The sequence below is a fragment of the Selaginella moellendorffii genome, unplaced genomic scaffold, assembly GCF_000143415.4.
Source record: "Selaginella moellendorffii unplaced genomic scaffold, v1.0 SELMOscaffold_108, whole genome shotgun sequence".
Taxonomy (NCBI): Eukaryota; Viridiplantae; Streptophyta; class Lycopodiopsida; order Selaginellales; family Selaginellaceae; genus Selaginella; species Selaginella moellendorffii.
This window is the reverse complement of record NW_003314369.1, coordinates 468,435-489,417: the sequence shown is the minus strand read 5'-3', so window position 1 is coordinate 489,417 and position 20,983 is coordinate 468,435. Positions and strand designations below refer to the sequence as shown.

Sequence of the window (20,983 nt, the reverse complement as noted above, 5' to 3'; positions counted from 1 at the left end):
TAAAAATATAATCTATAGTTTTTGAAAAATATTAAATATTAAGAATGTTTTAAAGAGTTTATAATTACCTTATGAAATCAAATGCTTGCCTAGCATGACATAAGGTGCACCTTTGGAAGGGCTAAGCTCACAAAACCTCTTCCCAGCAATCTCCCCATGCCGTACATCTTTGTGTGTCATGCACCCTGCCAACAGCACCGCCCATGCAACCTCGTTGGGGAGGTACGGCATGCTCTCCACCAGCTCCAGCGCATCTCCAGTCCGCCCAGACCTCGCAAGCAGATCGATCATGCAGCAAAAATTGTCGAGCGAAGGCACCAAGTTGTGGTCCGCGCAAATCGAGTGGAAATACTGCAATCCATCCTTGGAGAGGCCACCGTGGCTGCACGCCGTGAGGACGATGGTAAAGGTGACGTCGACGGGGCGTACACCGTCCTGGTACATGAGCCTGCACACGTGGAACGACACGTCACCGTGCCCGGCTCGGGCATATGCGGCCATGAGCGCGTTCCACGAGATGCTGTCTCGCACGGGCATCTCGTCGAAGACGGTCTTGGCCTTTTGGAGGAACCCGCAGTGTGCGTATGACGCCATTAGGGCATTCCACGTTAGCACAACGTGGACGGGCATGGAATCGAAGGCGTTTTGTGCTTCGCGCATACACCCGCATTGGGCATATCCTGTGATGAGCACGTTGAACGAGATAAGGTGACGCTGCGGCATTTTTTCGAACGCTGCACGAAGGTGGTGTTTGGACTTCCGCCACCCAAACGCGATGAGCAAGGAATTCCACGATATTACATCCTTCATAGGGAGTTCATCGAACAATCTCTTTGATTCGGTGTCCTGCCCAGTTTGGGCATACGCGGTTATGAGGAAGTTCCATGACGCTGAGTCATGTCCAGGCATCCTCTTGAACGCTCCAGTCGCACGATCGATCTGGCCACCCAGAGCGAATGCCGTGACGAGGGACGTCCAAGAGATAACGTTTCGCTCACTCGCTCGATCGAACAGCTTCTTGGCCTCGTCCGAAGATCCGTTTTCACCATAGGTGGAGATCATCGCGTTCCAGGCAACCACGTCTCGCTCCATCATTGACTCGAAAATCGATCGAGCAGCATGGATGTTCCCGGCCTGTGCACTCGCCCGAAACTTTACAGTCTTGGAAACCACAGTCTCTTCTGGCATCTGATCGAACAGCTTGGTCGCTTCGTCGGCACAGCCGTGCTCGAGATACCCCGAGATCAAAGTGTTCCACGACACAACAGTCCATTGCGGCATGAGATCGAACGTAAGAAGTGCTTTGCAAAGATTCCCTTCTTGGGCATATGCAGCAAGCATGTTGTTCCAGGCGACGTCATCTCTTTTTAACATGTTATCAAACAAGTTTACAGCTTCCTTAAGCTCGCCAGCTTTTGCGTAGGCTTTTAACATCGTCGTCCAGCTTATGGCGTCCCTCTTTGGCATTCGCTCAAACGCAAACTTCGCATCATGGAAATGCCGGTTTTGGGCAAATGCGGAGATTATTACGTTCCACGAGTTCCAGTTTCTCTGGTTGCTCTGTTCAAACGCGGCTCGCGCTTCGTGAACGCTGCCGCACTTTCCATACATGTCGATGAGGTGATCGGACAGGAACTTGTCACTCGAAAACGAGCTGGTTTCGATTTCGCGGTGGATCCTCTTCCCCTCGGCCAAATTCTTCGCCTGCCCAGCAAACTTGAGAAGCTTCACGTATTCCTGTACTGGATTTGAGCTCGCAGCTAGCGAGAATCTCATGTAGATGCGCTCGCTAAGCTAAGTGCCGGCCATGCTTGGATCAATCAAAGTAAGAAAGAAGAAGGAAGATTTGTCAGCGCGGGTCAATTTCTTCCACGCGAAGAACATTAAAGCTGGTTGGTGACGAACACGTTGACCTTACAATTCCTGAAAAGGAGGTCGCAAGAACTGGTGAAGTTTTTGTCCCACCCATGCCAGGACTGATTTTGTTCTGATCCTCCTCGCAGCTTTTCCACCGACATGTCCTCCAGGCAGTATAAAACCCCAAGCAGTGGCTCATGGCTTTCAATCCAATCGATCAAATTCTTCCTTTCCTCGATCAATCTCGCTCCCATTCTAGATCACTCCTGCCTTTCGCGATCGATCTATCGATCTAGTAGCATTCGATCTGTGGAAATGGTGAAGACTCTCTCCGCAGAGCTCCCGCTCAAGGTCCCGGCCAGCCGGATGTACGCCACGCTCAGAGACGTCCACAATCTCCTGCCCAAGATCGTCCCCGACTTCATCAAGAGCTACGAGCTCGTAGAGGGCGATGGCGGCGTTGGAACCATCAGGAAGATCACATTCGGCCCTCGTAAGTCTCCATCGTCTCCAGTTCTTGATTGATCTATCCCCTGCGCGAGAGAACTGATGATTGAATCCATTGATTTTGCTTGATTCTTTCGATCCAGTCGTGTCCAAGGAACCCACCGTGGCGACCGAGAAGGTGCTGGCTGTGGACGACGCAGCCAAATCCGTGACCTATTCGCTGATCGAGGGCGATCTCACCAAGCTCTACAGCCAATTCGTGGCCACAACCAAGTACGTCGATGGGGCGGACGATGGCAGCTCCACCGCGATCTGGAGCGTGGAATACGAGCCGATTGGCGATAGCCCAGCTCCCGAGCAAGCCAAAGAAGCTGTTCTTGGATCCATGAAGGCCGTCGAGGGATACCTCCTCGCAACCAACGCATATGCGAATTAAATATTCGCTGCTTAGATTCGCCTCGTTTTGGCTTATCCAACGACATGGTGATAAAATATATTTTATCATTCCCGAGTGCAAGCTGCCGGGTTCGATTCCCATGCTCCCCTCCTAAAAGGATCCTAACATTTTTTTAACGTAGTTAAAGGTAGGGTGAAGGATATTCTACCAATATTTAGGGTTCTTGTGAGCCGATGAGTCGGCGAGAGAGCGCACCGCCCAGGGTTGCGCCGATCGTCATCGATAATGGATCCTTCAGCTGCCGAGCGGGGTATGGCCTCATCGTACCGAGTTTTATTGCCGATTGCAAGTGTGGTCTTAGGTGGGCCGGCGATGCGGAGCCGCGCATTGAGTTCAAGAGCGTTCTCAATCGTCCCAAGCATCGGTCCTCTGGTAAGCATTTCTTTGTGGAAGAGCGTGTTTGCATTGGCGTATTTTTTCCAGGTGAGACTGTGAATCTCATCGGGGATTATGATTCGGGGATTGCGAAGGTTTATGATTTCACTCGATCGGCTGCCCGCTCTGCATTCGATGGAAATGTGGTGTTCCAGTTCGAGACTATGGAATGTGTAAGTCTCTTCTCTTTCCTTCCTTTGAAAAGGATCTACAATGACAATAACTTGTTGCAGATACTAGACTACGCATTTGATAGAATGGGAATTCGGGGACCAGAGGTTTGTTTCCTTCGAAAAGTGGCTACTACGCGGTACTTATCCGGTGCTGCCTTTGAAGGTGGAACATCCGGTCTTGTTAACCGAATGTCCTTGCAATCCGCTTCAGTCGCGGAGCAAAATGGCTGAGCTTCTTTTTGAGACCTATGGAGTTCCTTCCTTGGGTAAGGTGAATCTTTTGGTCTTTCCCATGCTACTATATGCTATGCAACGATATAACTTACATCGTTTCCTTCGTGTGTAAATGACAGCATTCGGTATGGATGGAGTCTTCAGCTATTCACACAACAGAAAGATTGGAAACTGCGACTCTGACGGTATACTTGTTTGCTCGGGCTACACTACAACTCATGTTATACCGGTATGCTGATGGCTTCTCTGTAATTCTTTGTCCTTTCTCTAAGCTCTAATCTCTTTTTCTTTTCCAGATATCCAACGGGGAGCCTGTTATGGAAGCATGCTGCAGAACCGCGGTTGGTGGGTTTCACGTCACCGATTATTTGAAGCGCCTCCTGTGCCTTGAATATCCGTATCATACGTAAGGGTGGTAGCGATTGCATTAAAATATAACTGCCATTTGTGGATTTGCAGAAATCATATTGTATGGGACAAAGTTGAGGCCCTGAAAAAAGAGCATGGCTACATTGCAGTCGACTATGCTGAAGAGCTAAAACTATTTCAGGTAAGCAGTTCGGTGTCTCAATGTCATAACAGTTTATTTAATCAGTTAGAATCTCCCGAAGCATTAGAGAAAACGAGATGGTGGCAGCTGCCATGGGTACCGCCACCTGAAAAAGAGCAGCCTACGGAGGATCAACTGGCCAGAAAAGCAGCTTTAAGAGAAAAACAGGGCCAGCGGCTTCGAGAAATGGCAGCAGCAAAACGATCCTCAAAGCTTGCCGATTTAGAAAACGAGGTGGAATACTTGAAGAACCTTCTTCAAGATCTGGACGGATTGGAGAACGGGCAAGAGGACTCTTTGCTGGCGGAAGCAGGATTTACGTCGAAGCAAGAAGTACAGATTTCGTTAAACAAGGCAGTCTCGGCTTTACGGAAAGCTAAGGGTGAAAGCATTGAGGCGGAGAAAGACAGTGACGACATTCCATTGTCAGAGAAGTACCCTCTGCTCGAAATTGCAGATAACCTTTTATCCGAGGAGCAGGTGCCTAAAAATCAAGTTTCCTTTTTGTCAGCTGTCTAACTTTTGCGTTCTCGGCAGTTGAAGGAAAAAAGAAAGCAAAGGTTTCTGAAAACAACAGCTGAGGGACGCATTCGAGCAAAGCAAAGACGTCAAGAGGAGTGCCTGCAGAGAGAGCGCGAGCAACAGATGGAAGAAGAGCGTCGCTTGTGCGTCTCTGACATCTTTTTGTTTGTAAATACTTACATCTCGTTCTCGTCACAGGGAAAACCCGGAGAAGTATCTGGAGGAGCTGAAGGCCAGGCATTGCGAAGTTTCAGCCAGGGTAGACCAACGAAAACGGCAGAAGGTTGGCACAAACAACGGCCATGGTACTACAACTGCAGCTACTGGCGGTCGAAGTGAAAGGCTGACCGCCGTGCAGAGAGAACGAATGAAACTCTTAACGCAAGCAGCCTTTGATCGGGGAAAGGACGAAGATACGTTTGGCATGAATGACGAGGATTGGCAAATGTACAAGCAAATGGACAGAGACTACGACGAAGAAGAAGATATAGACGAAGACGAAGCGGAACTCAGTCGGCTAGCCTCGAGACTCAAGGTACAACACTGTCACGACTTTTGTTTCCCTTTCTAACTCCTTTACTTTCAGGAACTTGATCCTTCATATATTTCAGTGCCGCCACCAGGGTCGCAAGAAATAGTGCCAGAGTTTGTAATACAACGGCCTCTTACCGAGAAGGACTACCGAATAGGACTTGGTGTGGAACGATTCAGATGCGCGGAGATAGTCTTCCAGCCGTCGATGGTCGGTGTAGATCAAGCAGGAGTGGGAGAAATGACATCCATCGCCATGAGGAGGCTGCCAGAGGAACTCGTCAGCCGAGTCATGGACGGGACAATTCTACTCACAGGTGGAAACTGCGAGTTCGATGGATTCGACAAGAGGATGTTCTCGGAAGCTCGAAGGGATCGACCGCTGGGCTCGGTTATCAGAGTGGTGCGAGCAGCAGACCCGTCGCTAGACGCTTGGCATGGCGCGTCCGCGTACGCGAGCTCCAGCTTATTCTCAAAGTTTGCGTTCACGAGGAGTGACTATGAAGAGAAAGGACAAGACTGGCTTCGCAGATACAAGCTGGAGTACTGCCTCCACTGATGGTACGAGACTCTAGTTTACTCATTTCCTTCTTACAGTTGCTCAGACAAGCTTGTTCTTTTTCTGGGACAGGGGTGACATGCTCAATCCGGACAAATGTTCTCTGCGAAACTGGCGTGGGCTTGTAGACAAGAAAACAAAGAGTTTTCCTCGGTATCAGATCAGACTAAGGTGATTTCGATTGCTCACTTTACGAAGAGATTCTTGACTGCTTCGCAGGCGCGACTGACTGACTGGAGAAGACTCTTTTCTATACTCCTTTCCTATAGCGATGATGCTCATAGCTCATGGCAGGGATTTCCAAAGAGATATGGACGCATTGGGCAAAGGTACATGAAAGGAATTTTCTATTAAGACTCGCTTTCGTTGTTCTTGGAGTTGTTTAAAATCTTTCAAGGATCGTTTGTTCAGAGCGTCACTGCCAGAGTCCACAAAATCCCCATTACTGTTAAGCTATTAATCAAGTGCGGTATATTCGGATTAACGTTTGGCGGGAACGAGCGGAATACGTGACACCTGGCTGCTTAAAGTCAATCGTACGGCCCACATAAAGCCCTAAACGGTCTGCCAGGGTTTAAAACGGTGACGTTAAAAGTGGGAATTGTTAGCTTCCAGGAGCTTTTAATTTCATCCCCGGTAGAAACAAGTTTTTTAATCCCCGTAGCTTACGTTTTTTTACGCTCTGGGCATTGTGCTGCTGCGCTCTCTCGCCTGTCAGTGCTAGGGTTCTTCATTCTTTCTTTCCCGGGAGGAAGAAGCTCTGGCTAGGTTCTCGATAATCTCTCTCATTCCCTTTCACGGCATCGGCTCTTGTTCGCCCAGCGCCACTCTCTCTTAATCTCTCTCGCTCGCAATGCTGGTGTTGCGCTGCATCGATCGACGGGAGCATTCCATTCGACATTTCTCCTGCCAGGGATGACAACGTGAGCTTCGATCGGCGATTACGCGGTAGGCAGAGGCAGCGGGGCGGCATGGCTGCTCCGAAAGAGGATCATCAGCATCCCGTGCAAGATCAGCTGCCAGACATCGATTACTGCCCCAACGATAGCCCCAGTATCGGTATGTTCTGTCACTTCGCATTCTAGATCAAGCATAACCGCTGTCTCTTTGGCAGCTGAGGCGATCCTCTTGGGATTCCAGCACTATGTCGTGATGATCGGCACTACTGTGCTCATCCCTAGCATGTTTGTTTTTGAAATGGGGGGAAACACGGTAATCTCTACGGATCTTTTTTTTTAATCCCGTGACATCTCACTGTTTCTTCTGGAACAGGAGGAGCTCATTCGAGTGATCCAGACGCTTCTCTTTGTCAATGGGCTCATGACTCTTGTCCAGAGTTTTTTTGGTACCAGGCTGCCAGTTGTGATGAATGCATCCTTCTCGTATGTTATTCCAATCTGGAGGATTGTGAATTCGCCGAAGTATCGCTCTATATTTGATGATCATGAGGTCTGGTTCTTCGCATTTCCATTCATGTGAAAACATTCTTTGTCTTTGTCTTGTTCTTCAGAGATTCTACCATACCATGCGAGCCATTCAAGGGGCATTGACTTGTGCGTCGAGCATACAGATTATACTTGGCTTTAGTGGGCTCTGGGGAATTTTGCTCCAGTGAGTTTCCTTTTCATTTAATGCTCGCTCGCACGGGTTCTGACCTCTCGCCTTGGTTGTTGGCAGCTATATTTCTCCGCTCTCTATTGCTCCAGTGATTGCTCTGGTTGGTCTTGGATTATTTGAGTATGGATTTCCTGCGGTAGGCAAATGTCTTTTATTTGAACGTCGCTATCCCTGAACTTTGTTTTCTCCTTGTCCAGGTAGCTAAATGCATTGAAATTGGACTGCCAGAACTTCTTCTTCTTATAGTTCTCTCACAGGTTATTTTGTTTCTTTTACAAATGTAGTTTCTGATTTTGGAAAGCATGCTATCGTGACAGTTTTTGCGGAAAATGAATTCCAAGAAGAAGCTGCCAGTCTTAGAACGCTTCCCTGTGCTTCTGAGTGGAGTTATCATCTGGGCTTATGCACACCTGCTCACTGTAAGCGGTGCGTACAGACATGCAACGGAACTTGGAAAGGATCACTGTCGAACAGACCGAGCACACTTTGTAAAATCAGCGCCTTGGTATGGCTCTCTGAGAGCTTTTGGATTTATTCACATTGTCACCATACAGGGTGCGAATCCCGTATCCACTGGAGTGGGATGCTCCAACATTTGATGCCGGCGATGCCTTTGCGTTCCTTGCAGCAGCGTTTGTTTCACAACTGGAGGTAGGACTTCATCTTCTCTTTCCCGGTGCTGATTTGGAAAAACAGTCAACAGCCACGATATATGGTGTTTCACGGCTCGCCAATGCGACTCCTCCACCGCCATTTATTGTTGGAAGAAGTATCGGCTGGCAAGTAAGCAGCAATTTATCCTGGTTGACATTGGCGAGCATTTTCGTGTTTGCAGGGTATCGGGTTGATGTTGAATGGCTTGTTTGGAACAATCACCGGATCTGCTGTTTCAGTGTAAGTGGATCCTGCTACATATCGATCTTATGATTTTGTGCTTCATTCTTTTGCAGCGAAAACGCTGGGCTTGTTGGTCTCACAAGAGTTGGTAGCAGACTTACTGTGCAAATTGCAGCGTTATTTATGATAGTTCTCTCGATCTTTGGTGAGCTCCAAACACACAAGGGTGGTTTTCTCACTGCTCGTGGTACGTGCAGGCAAATTTGGTGCGATTGTTGCCTCCATACCTCAGCCCATCGTTGCTGCAATTAACTCTGTTCTCTACGCCATCTTAGGTGAGATGATGCTATTTCCTTATGGCTTTGTAACGAATTGTCTTCCCATTGCCAGCTGCTGTTGGTCTCTCGTACCTCCAGTTCACAAATCTTAACATTCTTCGCAACTTATTTATCCTGGGCTTTACGTTGTTCATGGGATTTTCGATTCCTCAGTACTTTTACCAGTTCGCAATTGCCAGTGGCCATGGACCTGTACATACGAGAGCAGGCTGGGTATGTTCTTTTGTACTTCTGATTCTTTTGGATGTGAAATGCTAACAGCACAGCTATTTATGCAGTTCAATGACATGCTCAACACAATCTTCTCCTCCCAAGCAACAGTGGGCTTCATTCTTGCCATCATCCTTGACAACGCTCTCAAGACGCATAAGAAGAATCGGGGATATGGCTGGTGGAGGAAATATCACAAATGGAAGGACAGTGCCACCAATGAAGAGTTTTACAAGCTACCTTTCAACCTCAACAAGTACTTCCCTCCCCCTCAGCATTAGTGTCACTCCTCTTAATTGTTTTACATAAACATAATTATCCAGAATACATTTTTTATTTATTATAAAAATGAATTATAGCTGTTATGCTAATTGTTGATATAAAAGCAAAATCAACTTTTTCAAATTTCTAAATTTTACTCTTTCTTGGTATCTATCTTAACATCATTCTAGATATTGGAAAGACAGGTTCTCTAGCTAGCTCCATAGATGTTAAATCAATTCCCATGCCTTCCCAACAAACCACCTTTCTTTCAAAATGTTCAACAAAAGCTCTAAATAGTGGAGCCAATAGAAGTTCACCTCAAGAATGATATCATTTCATTCATGGCGATTGCAGAAGTAATAGTGGAGCCAATAGAAGTTCATCACCTCAGAATGATATCATTTCATTCATGGTGATTCACTTGGATAAGAGTATTTAGCATGATGAGGATGGAGTGCTCTTTAATTGGCTTTAAACTATTGGAGATTTAAAGTGTCCACACACTCAATCAGAATCATTAATCAACATTCTTGAGGATCTGATGCTGGACAGCATTGTTGTAGGCTCTTCCTTCATGAAAAAAAAACCTTTTCAGCATTCAGAGGCTGAAGACTCACATAGCACTTTGCAGAAAGCAATAATTATTTAAGGACCAAGATTTATGCAAGTTTGCATTACTTTCAGCAACTACAGATCAACTTTTGGAGGAGCTTGCTGCCACATTGAGGACATGGATCACAACACTCTTAATGTTACAGGAGTGGTCCAGGCAACTTCAAGTGATGATGATTCCATGCACAGAGAGCATTTTCAGTTTCTGTTGGTTGTCCTTCAGCACTAGCATGATCAGTTTAGCCACCTCATCATGCCAACCATTAGAAATGCAGCTCTGGTTGTTACTTCAAGTGATCGCAGCATCTTTCAAAGTCACCAACACTTCATTAGATCACCAAGAGTGATTCAAGCCGAGTTCAGCACTTCAGAGTCATTCCTTCATAGTAAATAAGAGCTCTCCACCTTCCAACACACAGCCAAACTCAAAGTTTTCTTGCAATGCTATGCACTTCCACCTCAAGCCTTTGCATCATCTTGCAATTGTCTTGCATGGAGAACCAGTTTGCTTTAGTGGCATCTCAAGCCTCCTCCAGAACCCCTTACAGCCTCTTAAACTTGCTCAATCAAAGACAAAGTTGTCTTAGTTTGCACTTGACAACACAATATCTTAAGCACCAATGGATATCCAGCTTTTAGACCAATTTTAAAAACACTTTCTTCTCCAGCTTCTGAGTGGTGTCTTCAATCTTTTACAGCCTTCAAGATCACACACTTGCAAACAAAGTGTCCAAATGATTGCTGCCTCAATGAATCTGGAGGCTTTACACCTTCGTCCACCCATGAAGCCTCATTCATATGTTAAGTTGTCATCTTGCATAGAACAAGTTGGATCTTACTCATTGACAAAGTGTTCTCTATGAAGGGGAAGCACCAACCATTTTGTTCTCTTCTTCTTATTCTACAGTCTCTTGGAAATTTCCTGTGCCATATGTGACTTGCCATTGGACCAACAGCCAGCTTCTACAAAGACGTCACTCGAAGGCAAGAGCTCATCAAAAGGTCATCAAGACTTCTCCCCACAACCCATCAGCCAGCAACAAGCTACACAAAATTCTCCCTACAAAGACCAGAAACCACAATCAGCACCACTACAGACTAGAGCTTTATCCAAAATCTACTCCCCACAGCACTAAAAAGTGATGGAGTAATTTTGTCAACAAGAATATTCTTAGAATATTTTATTACACTAAAGAATATTCTATTAAAGTTTTAAATAAGTATTTTAAACAAAATTAATAATTTTAGTAATATTTAGAATAAATTACCAATGTGTATAGTTACAATGCCATATACTAATATTAACATAGTGGGATTTTGGTAGCTATCGGATTGGTTTCAATTCAGACCACTCACTCCTATATATAAACTAGGGTTTTTAGGCTAATTGATATACACATTTTCTATATTTTTTTTCCATATTCCATACACTTACATTGGTAGAGATGAAAGGCACTTTTCATTGTCCCTGAGGAATGCTTGGATTTAGAATTTTTGTTTAAATCTAGCTTTAGCATTGCCTAAATTTAACTTTTTTCATTTCCTTTCAGAATTTTGGTTTAGATTTAGGTTTTCCATTGTTTAGATTCTCCTTTAACTCTAGAGCAGCAATTGGTGCAATTGTTTAATGATATGCAATTGCAATTGAACAACCAAACTCAGTTGATAGTGACATTCATGACACATGGTACAATTCCTCCTACTCTTAGTGCCAATCCTTGTGTTCGGCCGGAGTTCTTTTGTGGGAATTTTGGGGATGATGTGTACCATTAATTTAATCACTTCACGGTGATTGCCACATATCATTCTTGGAATGATGCTTGACGTTTGCGTAAGTTTCTCATGTGTCTTCAAGGGACGACACTACAGTGGTACAATGGTTTGAGCGCAGCCACTCATGGGGATTAAAATATTCTCCCAGACATCTTTAAACGTGCATTCAAACATGCTAACGATTGTAATAATGCCTTTTAGCAATTGCATCGTCTTCGTCAAGGGCCATCTCCAGTCCATTGGAAAAGTGTTTCCTTCTTGAGGAGATGCTGAAAAGGACAGGTGATTGCAGCAAACTCTGATATAAAGTGTCAAAAGAAACCAGCTTGGTTGAGGACTCCAAACTTGCACTTGTCAGGGTTGAGTGAAAATCAATATAAGCAGCAATGCTAGAAAACTCACTCAAGGTCAACTAGATGATCTCCAAAAGAGTGAGATGCTGAGCAAAGATCTTCCATGTAAACTTGAAGAGAGGAGCCAAGGAGGTCATGAAAAGCATACGTGACAAATCTCTGAAAAGTAGCTCCTGCATTACACAAACCAAATGGAAGTACTTTGTATGCGAAGACACCCATGGTGTGTGGAAATATGTCTTTTCTTGATCATGAGGATGGCTCTCAGAAAAAATGCACCATCAAAGAAAGCTATGTGAGTTGGAGTGTCCTCAGGAAAGAGTGGCGCTGGACTGATGATATCGTCATCATCATGTTGGACAAATGAAGGAGAGGTCGTGGCTATGATGGGAGGTGACTCTCCAGCAGTGTGTTCACTGTTCGTGAGCTGGGTCATAAGAATCTGGTACATGAAGGTTGGAAGATCTTCACTGTATGGAGCTGTGGAGGCTGTTAGCAGTGGAAGCGGAAGTGGAGAGGCGCGCACACGAGGAGGAAGAACTGTATATATATAACTGTATATGATTGAGCATAACTACTGCCACATCATCTCTACCTCTAACACTCCCACTCACGATCAGGCGGCTAATCCAAGTCTGAATCTAAGCCTGAATCGTGTCTAGCTAGATGATGAGCATGGAGAGCTGATGAGAAAAGCATATGAAAAACTCATCAATCAACTACCTAAAACTTGGTTCTTGGTCTTGGACTTGCTTGCACACTCTTTGCTTCTTGCTATGGCTTCAATCTTGCCTCTAGCATGTGGTCTTGGCCGTGAACTGCCAGGCTCCCACTTCTCTGCGACTAGGCACTTGAATCTCCATAAGCATCCTTCCCAATTGCTGGAAATTCCTGCAAAGAATTGCTATGCAATGTTCTTGAATCTTGACCCAATTCTTGATGTGGCTTGTTGAAATCTCTCAATCTCCCACTGGCTTTGTTCTCTGCTTGCTGCTGCTTGTTGCTCAGCACCTGTACACAGCCTGGTGCCTTGGTGCAACGTCTCAAGCGTCCCAAACATTGCCAGAGGGATTGCTATCGGGAGGCTCATCCTCCTCCTCATCACTAGCCTCCTGGCCAGCAAGCGCCATTCTCAGGATCAAGGAGCCCAAGGCTCCGATACCATGTTAGCAGTGGAAGCGGAAGTGGAGAGGCGCGCACACGAGGAGGAAGAACTGTATATATATAACTGTATATGATTGAGCATAACTACTGCCACATCATCTCTACCTCTAACAGAGGCCAGCTGCCAAGTCAGGCTCTGAGTCCCAAGGCAGAAGGTTGTGAGGTGTTGATTGTAGTGTGGCGTCCAGCTGCTTCGTGATGAGATCCAAGGCATCAAAGTGGCATTGCCTTGAGATCCCTGGGGTAGAATCAAGTTGTCTATCATCAAGGATTGACAAGAGTCCCATGACATGCATGATCATGTTGCATTAAAGGAAATGGACGACCAGAAAAGTGGAGTCTCGAATGATCTCTGGAGAGATCTCCTCAAGTGCTTGATTGGCCTCAGCTTGTGGACTGGATGCAACTGTAGACACGTGCTTCTGTTGTTATATGTATCCAGAAGAGTTGGAAAGATTTGCCTCATTTGTCTTGTTGCTAATCTTTGTCACGCCACATCTAGAAGTTGACCACAATGAAGTCTGCACCCGCTGAAATGCCATCAGTTTGGATCAAGATGTCTCGACAAACTCCCATGGGCACCACTGTATGGTTCACAAAGGTTTTGAGTAGCATGGTCGCTTTTTCTGAACGATAAAGTTGAAGAGCCTCCACCAGGTGAGAAGAAATCACATTTTTCAAAGAACTAGAGTCGAGAAGGTTCCGGCATCACATCCTCCAATCGTAACATTCGTGACGAATGCCCCAGGATCTGGGGAAGATTCCAAGTCCACAATCTGAACTGACTGTGGGAGACCTTGTACAGGAGTTGAAGGGCTGGTCTGATGCTTGGTAAATGCCTCAAGTAGCTGTGAGAATCCAGGAATATTCCTTCAGCAATCCAGATTGTCAAGATAACTTTCTCTTGACGAATGCCTCAAGTGCTCAATGAGAAAGGAAACTTTGGAACTGGTCCTGAGGTGTTTCAAAGTGAGCTATTGTCAGCAAGAGGTTGTTTCCGGACATGCTGTGTCCTCAGTGATTGCTGCTCCAGATGCAATGTCCAGCAACAATCAGTGCTATCTATCGAAATTTGGCAATGCATACACCACCATCGCCCACAAGGCTTGCTCTCTTGTGTGGCCTAAGACTGGAGCTTGAGGGACCTCAATTCCTCTATCAACTTGTCTTGTTGCTGTTGTTGCTGCTGGATCAGTTGCTTGTAAGTCACGAGCTTGTCAAGTGCCTTCATGATCGTGGGTGGGAGTTTCTCCTCAACTGAAACAGCTGGCACACTACAAGCTGTGACACAAGTTTTGGCTCGTGGAGGATCATCCTTAGTGCTGACTGGGACGACCAAGTCCTGGAGGTATTCACGCTCTAACTCCTCGGCATGATCAAAGGCATTAGTGCATGTTGTGTGTCGTTGCTTTGCAACTTTGTGCTGGATCATTGGCTTGAGACTTTGGATGAAAGCAGAGATGACTGGCTTCTTGTCCTCTATGAGGTTCTGAGTAAGGCATGCCTTCCAGTGATGTTTGAAGAAGATGACATAATCTACCACACTCTCATTGTGTCGTTGCTGAAAAGAGAAAAGCTCCGAGTAAAATTGTTAGTCAGTCCTCTCATTGCAACTTCTTGCAGAACTTTCTGTTCATTGTCTTAAGGTCTGGCCATTCTGCAGGAAGGAGAGAAGTTGCCCACTCACTCACCCACAAAGAGAAAGTAATAAATGCTCGTGAACAAGATCCTCATCATTGATATGATTATGTGTAATATACATAGCGAAGTGCTGAACATGTTCTTCAGCATCAACACCTTGTCTAGAAGTGAACCATGGCATCTCCATGGAGTGCTAGAGGATATGGATAGCAAGAGGCTCCATCTTGAAAAGTTTGTCAAATAGCAATAAAGGCCTGTCAATGGGATGCGTCACAGGGGAGGAAGCCTTGCCAATATCTGGGCCAAGAGGAAATTCAAGCTCCTTTGTGAGTTGTGAATACTTCTTAAAAAGAATACGTTATGGAGAAAACACTCCTGGTTGAGTAGAGCTCTAAGCCAGAGTCTGAATGGGCATCAAGTTGTGTGTCCTGTAAATGCCACTTCAGGGTAAAAGTCAGGATCCAGAAAAAGAAATATGAATCACTCAGAACCACTCAAGGACTCAAACATGCTCATACTCACTAGAAAATGACAAAAGAAAATGAAAAAAAATGTTCTCATATAAGCCAAATTAAAACAAGAAAGAAACATAAAAAAAATAAAAAAGAAATATATATAGACCAAACCCTAAACATGAAAATTCACACAAAATTTTTAAGAAACCGTGACAAACCAGCCTCTCATCTCAAGGTAAAACAACCAATCCAAAATAGAAATCTTTAAAACTCACAAGATTGAACATGGATGGAGACAGTATTCAGTGCGGTGATAGAAGACGCTCCTAGCAAACCAAATATTACCATAAACCATGCACCATATCCCAAGATCCAAGTGAGTGAAGCTCCAAGTGTGTACAAGAGGAAATTAGTTGCATGTGGCAATCCATGGCTCAATTGTGATGAAAGGTGATTTACTTGGCTCAGATCTCCGCTCAAAAACTGAGGAATTCTCCAGCTAGAAAGCATGCTCCAAACACATAATAAATGTGCACCACAACAGAAAAACATAAATATCTCTAAGATCACTCCACATCTAAGCTAGTGCCATACCTTGTTGGAAAGAGGAAACCATAACTTTCCAGAGCATCCAAAACAAAGGAATTCCGCTCAGAGATGAGCGAGGAAAGCTCAAAGCCCATAGTGGAACAACTTTGCAATCTCCAATCAAAGAGCATGTGTCATGTCAAGTTCACCATTTGTTAGGGGTATAATGTTTGCCTTATATTCTATGGGAGTTTTTATACAAGGATCTTGGGATATTCAAGGAATATCTCGCTCTCACCAGTGGCAAAGCTCTCTTTGCATGACTAAGAAACTAGAAACTTGATCTACAGTTCTTAAGGCTTGAGTGTCGAGCCTAGTCAGAATGGACGAAGAGAATGGAATGGACTTCAGCTGGATGTGGGGCACTTCCTCCTATGGATGCTCTCGATGTTGATGGTCATGATGGAGAATTCTTCTGTGGCTAGTTTTCTGGAGAGGTGAACGAGTGCTGGAGTGTCTGGCAGTGGAACCACTAGCTGGAAGAATCAGTGGCCATGGCAGAGAATTCAACGAGGATACAACACCACCACCTTTCGAAGTGCTCCAGAAAAAGTTCGAGGGGAGATTCATATAAGCGTGTCGTCCAATCAATCCTGGATTCTCATTTTAATCTGGAAGTATCCTGGTAGTCTGAAAAAGAAAGAGCATGAGTATCGATATATCGATCTCCAGTGCTACTGCACTACCAGCGCCACTAGGCCTTGCACAGCCAGCTTAAACTACATGACACCGCCATCGGACAGCTATGTCACTCCACCTCAGGAGCTCATCACAAGGCTATCGATAATTCTCCCACGAGCACCTGGGAGATCGATATAGCTGTCCCAGGTGGCGGTGGACAACATTGCCAAGCTGCAGAGAGTTCAGACCACCCCTCAACCAGCGCTACTACAAACCACAGCTAAAAAAGTGATGGAGCGATGAATGGACACTTCCAAGCTCCACTAATCGTCATTTCATGAGGTCACAAAGCTTTGGACGGCATCAAGCTCCAGCAATTTTTCTACATATTTTCCAAAACCCGTCTGTCTGTCTGTCTATGTGCTATTTTGAAGCATGAAATTGATGAATGCAAAAATGCAAGTGTATTGTGAGTTGTTAAGAAGCTCCTTCCTCTGCTGCACCTCTTTGGCCATGTGAAGTCCAACCTCTTTTTGCTTTCTGCTTGTTCAATTTGCATTTGTCTATATTGGACCATGTACACATCTCTAACTCAGAGGTAAATTCTCATTCCTTTTTTTTTTCAAATTGCTGCTACAGTTCCTGAGATTCGCAACTCACGAGTTGAGTCCAGGATACTGTTCTCTAGTCTTGTACGGAACGCTAGGTTTATCTGAATTGGCAGCTTCGATGGCGCTAGTGCCTTGTTCGTCGTTCAATCTTCGCGGGCTCCTTTCTCTGCCGCCATTGCACAAATCTCTGAGAAGGCCGAAGTTGAAAGCGATTGTATTGGGTGCGTCAATGTCGGAGGATGGGCAATCTCGTACTTGCAAGAAGCAAGATGCAACAAAGAAGAAGAAAGCAGCGCGCACAACATATTTGTTCGCTGCTGTTGCCTCAAGCACATTGATCGGCGGTCTCAGCATTGGAGCTGCGTGTTACAGATTCGTGTGGCAAATGCAGGAGGTATGTGAACTTTGACACACATAGGCTTGATCACAAAAGAGAAATCTTTAACTATGTTCAGAAAGGCAGCAGTGAATTGCCTGCTCTGGAAATCCTTGGTACCGTGTCTTTGGCATTAGGCGCAGCTGTGAGTATGTTCAAAGCTGCTGTTCAAGATTGATTTTATTCTGTTTCTCGAATCTCAGGTGGGCATGGAGTTTTGGGCTAGATGGGCACACAAAGCGCTATGGCACTCTTGCTTGTGGAGCATGCACAAGGTAACGCACACACAAATTTTCCGACAGTTAATTGCCACAAGTCTCTCTACAACAGTCTCATCATGTTCCTCGCCAAGGTCCATTCGAGCTCAACGACGTTTTTGCCATTGTGAACGCAGTCCCTGCTATAGCTCTCATGTCTTACGGATTCTCCCACGAAGGACTCCTTCCTGGTCTGTGCTTTGGAGCAGTAAGTAATAGAAGTATTTCTTGTAGCTTTGAAAATATTGCATTCCAGGGCCTGGGCATCACCATCTTCGGGATGGCCTACATGTTTGTTCACGACGGCCTGGTGCACCAAAGGTTTCCAGTTGGCCCACTGGCCGATGTACCATACTTCCAGAAGGTAGCTGCTGCTCACCAGGTTTGTCCATAAATCATTCAGCTCTAGATTCAGCATCAAACCTCAGATTCACCATGCCAATCTGTTTGATGGCGTTCCGTACGGTTTGTTCCTGGGGCTAAAGGTGAGAGAGATGGAAACGAAAATTTTGACGGATTCGTTGCCCTGATAGGAACTGGAAGCGGTGGGTGGAGAAGTGGAGCTGGAGAAGCTGGTGTCACGTCGTCAACTTAAAAAATAATAGATTGTAGCACCACGAAAAAGATTTTTTACTATTATTATTTATTAAAAAAAAGCGACTGCAAATCGGCCCTATAAAGCTGGCACCAGGTCTTCAAACTATCGTACCTTTAGAAAACGTGCGTTTTTTGAATCACATGGAATCTTGGCGGGTGGAATGTCCCAGGCTTTTAAAATGGCCCACAGGACCCAAATGTCATATCGAGAAAAAGACTTTGTCCGAGAAACGTACACAGCAAGGCTTGTACGCCGCTCGGACCAAACCAGCTGCGTACACGGACTTTGTACCCCTGTGGAAGGAGGAAGGAAGAGCACCCCGCGCACGTCCATCTCGGGTCGGTCCTGTGCGGAGGCTTCCTGAAATGTATCACTGCAAGGCGGTCGCTTACAACTTGAGTAGCTGCGGCTGGAAGGTGGAGAAGAAGGAGCAGATGTTTGCCACTACAACGGCTCCGCACTGGCTTGTTCGAAGAGTAGCAACAACAAGTATTGGGCCGAATGTGAAGAGTAGTAAGCTGCTATGCGGGAAGAAGAACGAGCAGATGGTTGCCAGTACCACGGCTCCGGCCCCGCTTGTCCGAAGTGTGAAGAGTAGTAAGCTGCTATGTGGGAAGAAGAACGAGCAGATGGTTGCCAGTACCACGGTTCCGCCCCCCCTTGTCCGAAGTGTGAAGAATGTAACAGCGACAAGTACCGGACCGGGATTCAAAGTCAATGCATGGGGCTTGCTCCTGGGGACGTTTTTGCTCTTGCACCCAGCAAACCGTGCTGGAGCTCTGGACATCGAGACTGCTCAAAAAACATGGAAATGTCTTCTGAGTGGATGCAGGTGCTGTTGTGTTCCACTTCTCATTTGTTGGGTTTCATTGTTTATTTTGAATCCACCTGATCTCATAGTTGTGCATGTTCTTCAGATCCGAGCTGGTTCGATGCGTGGGAGATCCTTCATGCGCTGCCAATTTAGTTTGTCTGGAAACTTGCAGTCCAGGAGACTTGAATTGCCAAGTATTATTTAATTTTATACAGGCTTCCTGGGATCAAGTTTCTCACTATGTTTCTGTTCTCTCGTTTTGTATCGGAATATAGGTCAGATGCGGAGACATTTTCCAGAACAAGGTCGTAGAGGAATTCAACACATGCCTCCTGAGCAAAAAAAAGTGCATCCCTCAAAGTGCCAACGACGGCTCCTACCCTAAACCTCCAGACTGCGCTCTGGTGGAAAAGTTCAACACCCAAGACTTCACAGGCACATGGTATATTACCAGCGGTCTCAACCCCCTGTTCGATCTCTACGATTGCCAAGTTCATGAGTTCTCGGCCAGTCCCCACAAGCTCACCGGAAAACTGACGTGGAGGGTGACCACCCCCGACGGCGGCTTCATCACACGCAACGCAATACAAAATTTCGTGCAAAGTAATCCCAAACGCCCGGGTGTCCTCTCCAATCATGATAACGAGTACCTCAATTACAAAGACGATTGGTGAGTGTTTCGCAATCTTCCAAAGCTTCCTTGTGCATAGGTCCGGTGCGCGATTGACAGCATAGCTGCGAATTCTGAATGAGCAATTGACGGATTGATTGGTGGCTCTTCCGTAGGTTCATCGTCTCTGCCCGGCTCAACAAGCAACCTGACGACTACATGTTCGTGTACTACAATGGGTCCAACGATGCATGGGACGGCTATGGTGGAGCTGTCGTCTACACACGGAGTTCAAGCCTCCCCAAGTCCATTTTCCCCGAGCTGCGGCTTGCTGCTGCTAAAGTCGGCTTGGATTTTGACAACTTCAAGACGACTGACAACAGTTGCGGTCCGCAGCCATCTGTGTTTGCTAGAGTCCACAAGAAATTGTTCGAAGGAGAGAGAGCTGTTGCTATAAGCCGTAATAGTTCTAGCTAGTCATTTATCCTCTGTGTGTTTCTACGAGAAACATAAAAGATTTAAAACGTGTAATAAATAAATATGAGAAAGAACCCATGTAGCATTACCTTACACCCCTATGTACGCACTTAGTACGCTATATCAGACATAAGTTCCAGGGAGAATTTTCTTGGAACTGGTTGTAATTTAAAAAAGAAAGCAACTTTTAACATATCTCTCTACTTTAGTAAGAACAAACCCTGCAGACTTTCATAAGACTTCTGTGCATCCCACCTCATGATATATACTTTATTTCAGATTCAAAGAAAATGAAAGAATCACACACGTATGGAAAATATATATACATGTTTTTGGTCATGTTGCACCAACAATGCAATGGATGCAAATTCTCTTTGTCAAATGACATTATCATAAAAAAGATTGACATTGTCCTTTGACACTTCTTATTGGATCTTTTTATGACATGACCTTCCTTTTGATTAGCTCTAAAGAGTTCCTCCATCTTCTTCATCTTGCTCTTTTCCTATTTCCCAAGCTTTTTTCAATTTTTTTTTCTTTATTTTCATTGTTCATATTCACTTTCTCCAACTTTTGGTTTTACCAATGATTTAATTATTATGATAGCTGTAAAACTGGATAAAAAAAACCTTTAAATTGCACAGCTGTGTCTTAGATTATCTTCACATGGAAGTTCATCACACTTTTTTTATGCCTAAATTACTACCTGCTATATTGTAAATTGTTCTCTCTAATGTAATCCTTTTTTCTCAGATGAATTCCAAGTTTAGCTTCTTTGTTATTATTGAAAAACCATATGTCTGTATAACAAGCAGAATTGTTAATATTTATATTCTTTTTTCTGTGCTCTCTCATGCTTTTGAGATTCTTACCAACTCAATCTTCCTCCATTGCATTTAGTGTTCTATGTTTTTTTATTAAAATTGTATCATAAGCTTTTTAATCCTACTTATATTCCACCACCATATCCTCCTAAGATCATTGCTAATAAGCTGAAGTTTGAGGTGGTTGACATCAATATTAATACTACAAACTTTATTATTTAATTGACTGACTTGAGAT

At 45.1% G+C, this 20,983-nt stretch overlaps 6 protein-coding genes across 8 annotated transcripts; 5 read left to right on the top strand and 1 right to left on the bottom strand.

Annotated features, from left to right (window-relative positions):
- Window positions 1–69: 69 nt before the first annotated feature.
- On the bottom strand, window positions 70–1,776 carry LOC9631505 (pentatricopeptide repeat-containing protein At4g02750). Its single transcript, XM_024664221.1, has one exon. It carries the CDS (start codon window positions 1,774–1,776, stop codon window positions 70–72), a length of 1,707 nt encoding a protein of 568 aa, XP_024519989.1.
- Window positions 1,777–2,063: 287 nt separating this feature from the next.
- Window positions 2,064–6,115, top strand: LOC9631351 (actin-related protein 5). 2 transcript variants are annotated; one of them, XM_024664192.1, is made up of 15 exons: window positions 2,064–2,350; window positions 2,448–3,011; window positions 3,063–3,133; window positions 3,185–3,309; window positions 3,370–3,414; window positions 3,473–3,575; window positions 3,663–3,772; window positions 3,840–3,949; window positions 4,003–4,093; window positions 4,139–4,573; window positions 4,631–4,758; window positions 4,814–5,150; window positions 5,202–5,707; window positions 5,778–5,876; window positions 5,948–6,115. In XM_024664192.1, exons 2-13 carry the CDS (start codon window positions 2,935–2,937, stop codon window positions 5,703–5,705), a joined length of 2,136 nt encoding a protein of 711 aa, XP_024519960.1. In that variant the 5' UTR covers window positions 2,064–2,350; window positions 2,448–2,934; the 3' UTR covers window positions 5,706–5,707; window positions 5,778–5,876; window positions 5,948–6,115. The 2 variants fall into 2 exon arrangements, with proteins under 2 accessions (XP_024519960.1, XP_002990457.1); XM_002990411.2 differs by having other exon boundaries at window positions 5,925–6,115.
- LOC9631504 (pathogenesis-related protein 2) lies at window positions 2,173–2,740 on the top strand. Its single transcript, XM_002990412.2, has 2 exons — window positions 2,173–2,350; window positions 2,448–2,740. The coding sequence occupies exons 1-2, from the start codon at window positions 2,173–2,175 to the stop codon at window positions 2,738–2,740; spliced, it is 471 nt and encodes a 156-aa protein (XP_002990458.2).
- Window positions 6,116–6,410: 295 nt separating the features above from the next.
- On the top strand, window positions 6,411–9,071 carry LOC9631234 (nucleobase-ascorbate transporter 1). The gene is made up of 14 exons (XM_002990410.2): window positions 6,411–6,764; window positions 6,820–6,917; window positions 6,978–7,154; window positions 7,216–7,316; window positions 7,383–7,458; window positions 7,520–7,579; window positions 7,640–7,827; window positions 7,877–7,973; window positions 8,019–8,105; window positions 8,158–8,216; window positions 8,273–8,364; window positions 8,417–8,494; window positions 8,550–8,710; window positions 8,776–9,071. The coding sequence occupies exons 1-14, from the start codon at window positions 6,677–6,679 to the stop codon at window positions 8,986–8,988; spliced, it is 1,575 nt and encodes a 524-aa protein (XP_002990456.1). The 5' UTR covers window positions 6,411–6,676; the 3' UTR covers window positions 8,989–9,071.
- Window positions 9,072–16,886: 7,815 nt separating this feature from the next.
- On the top strand, window positions 16,887–18,098 carry LOC9631349 (beta-carotene hydroxylase 2, chloroplastic). Of its 2 annotated transcripts, none has more exons than XM_024664239.1 (7): window positions 16,887–17,183; window positions 17,245–17,310; window positions 17,369–17,440; window positions 17,496–17,630; window positions 17,679–17,786; window positions 17,851–17,907; window positions 17,956–18,098. In XM_024664239.1, the coding sequence occupies exons 1-7, from the start codon at window positions 16,908–16,910 to the stop codon at window positions 18,022–18,024; spliced, it is 783 nt and encodes a 260-aa protein (XP_024520007.1). In that variant the 5' UTR covers window positions 16,887–16,907; the 3' UTR covers window positions 18,025–18,098. The 2 variants fall into 2 exon arrangements, with proteins under 2 accessions (XP_024520007.1, XP_002990455.2); XM_002990409.2 differs by having other exon boundaries at window positions 17,679–17,804.
- Window positions 18,099–18,160: 62 nt separating this feature from the next.
- LOC9631233 (violaxanthin de-epoxidase, chloroplastic) lies at window positions 18,161–19,995 on the top strand. The gene is made up of 4 exons (XM_002990408.2): window positions 18,161–18,852; window positions 18,938–19,028; window positions 19,110–19,504; window positions 19,621–19,995. Exons 1-4 carry the CDS (start codon window positions 18,161–18,163, stop codon window positions 19,919–19,921), a joined length of 1,479 nt encoding a protein of 492 aa, XP_002990454.2. The 3' UTR covers window positions 19,922–19,995.
- Window positions 19,996–20,983: the final 988 nt, after the last annotated feature.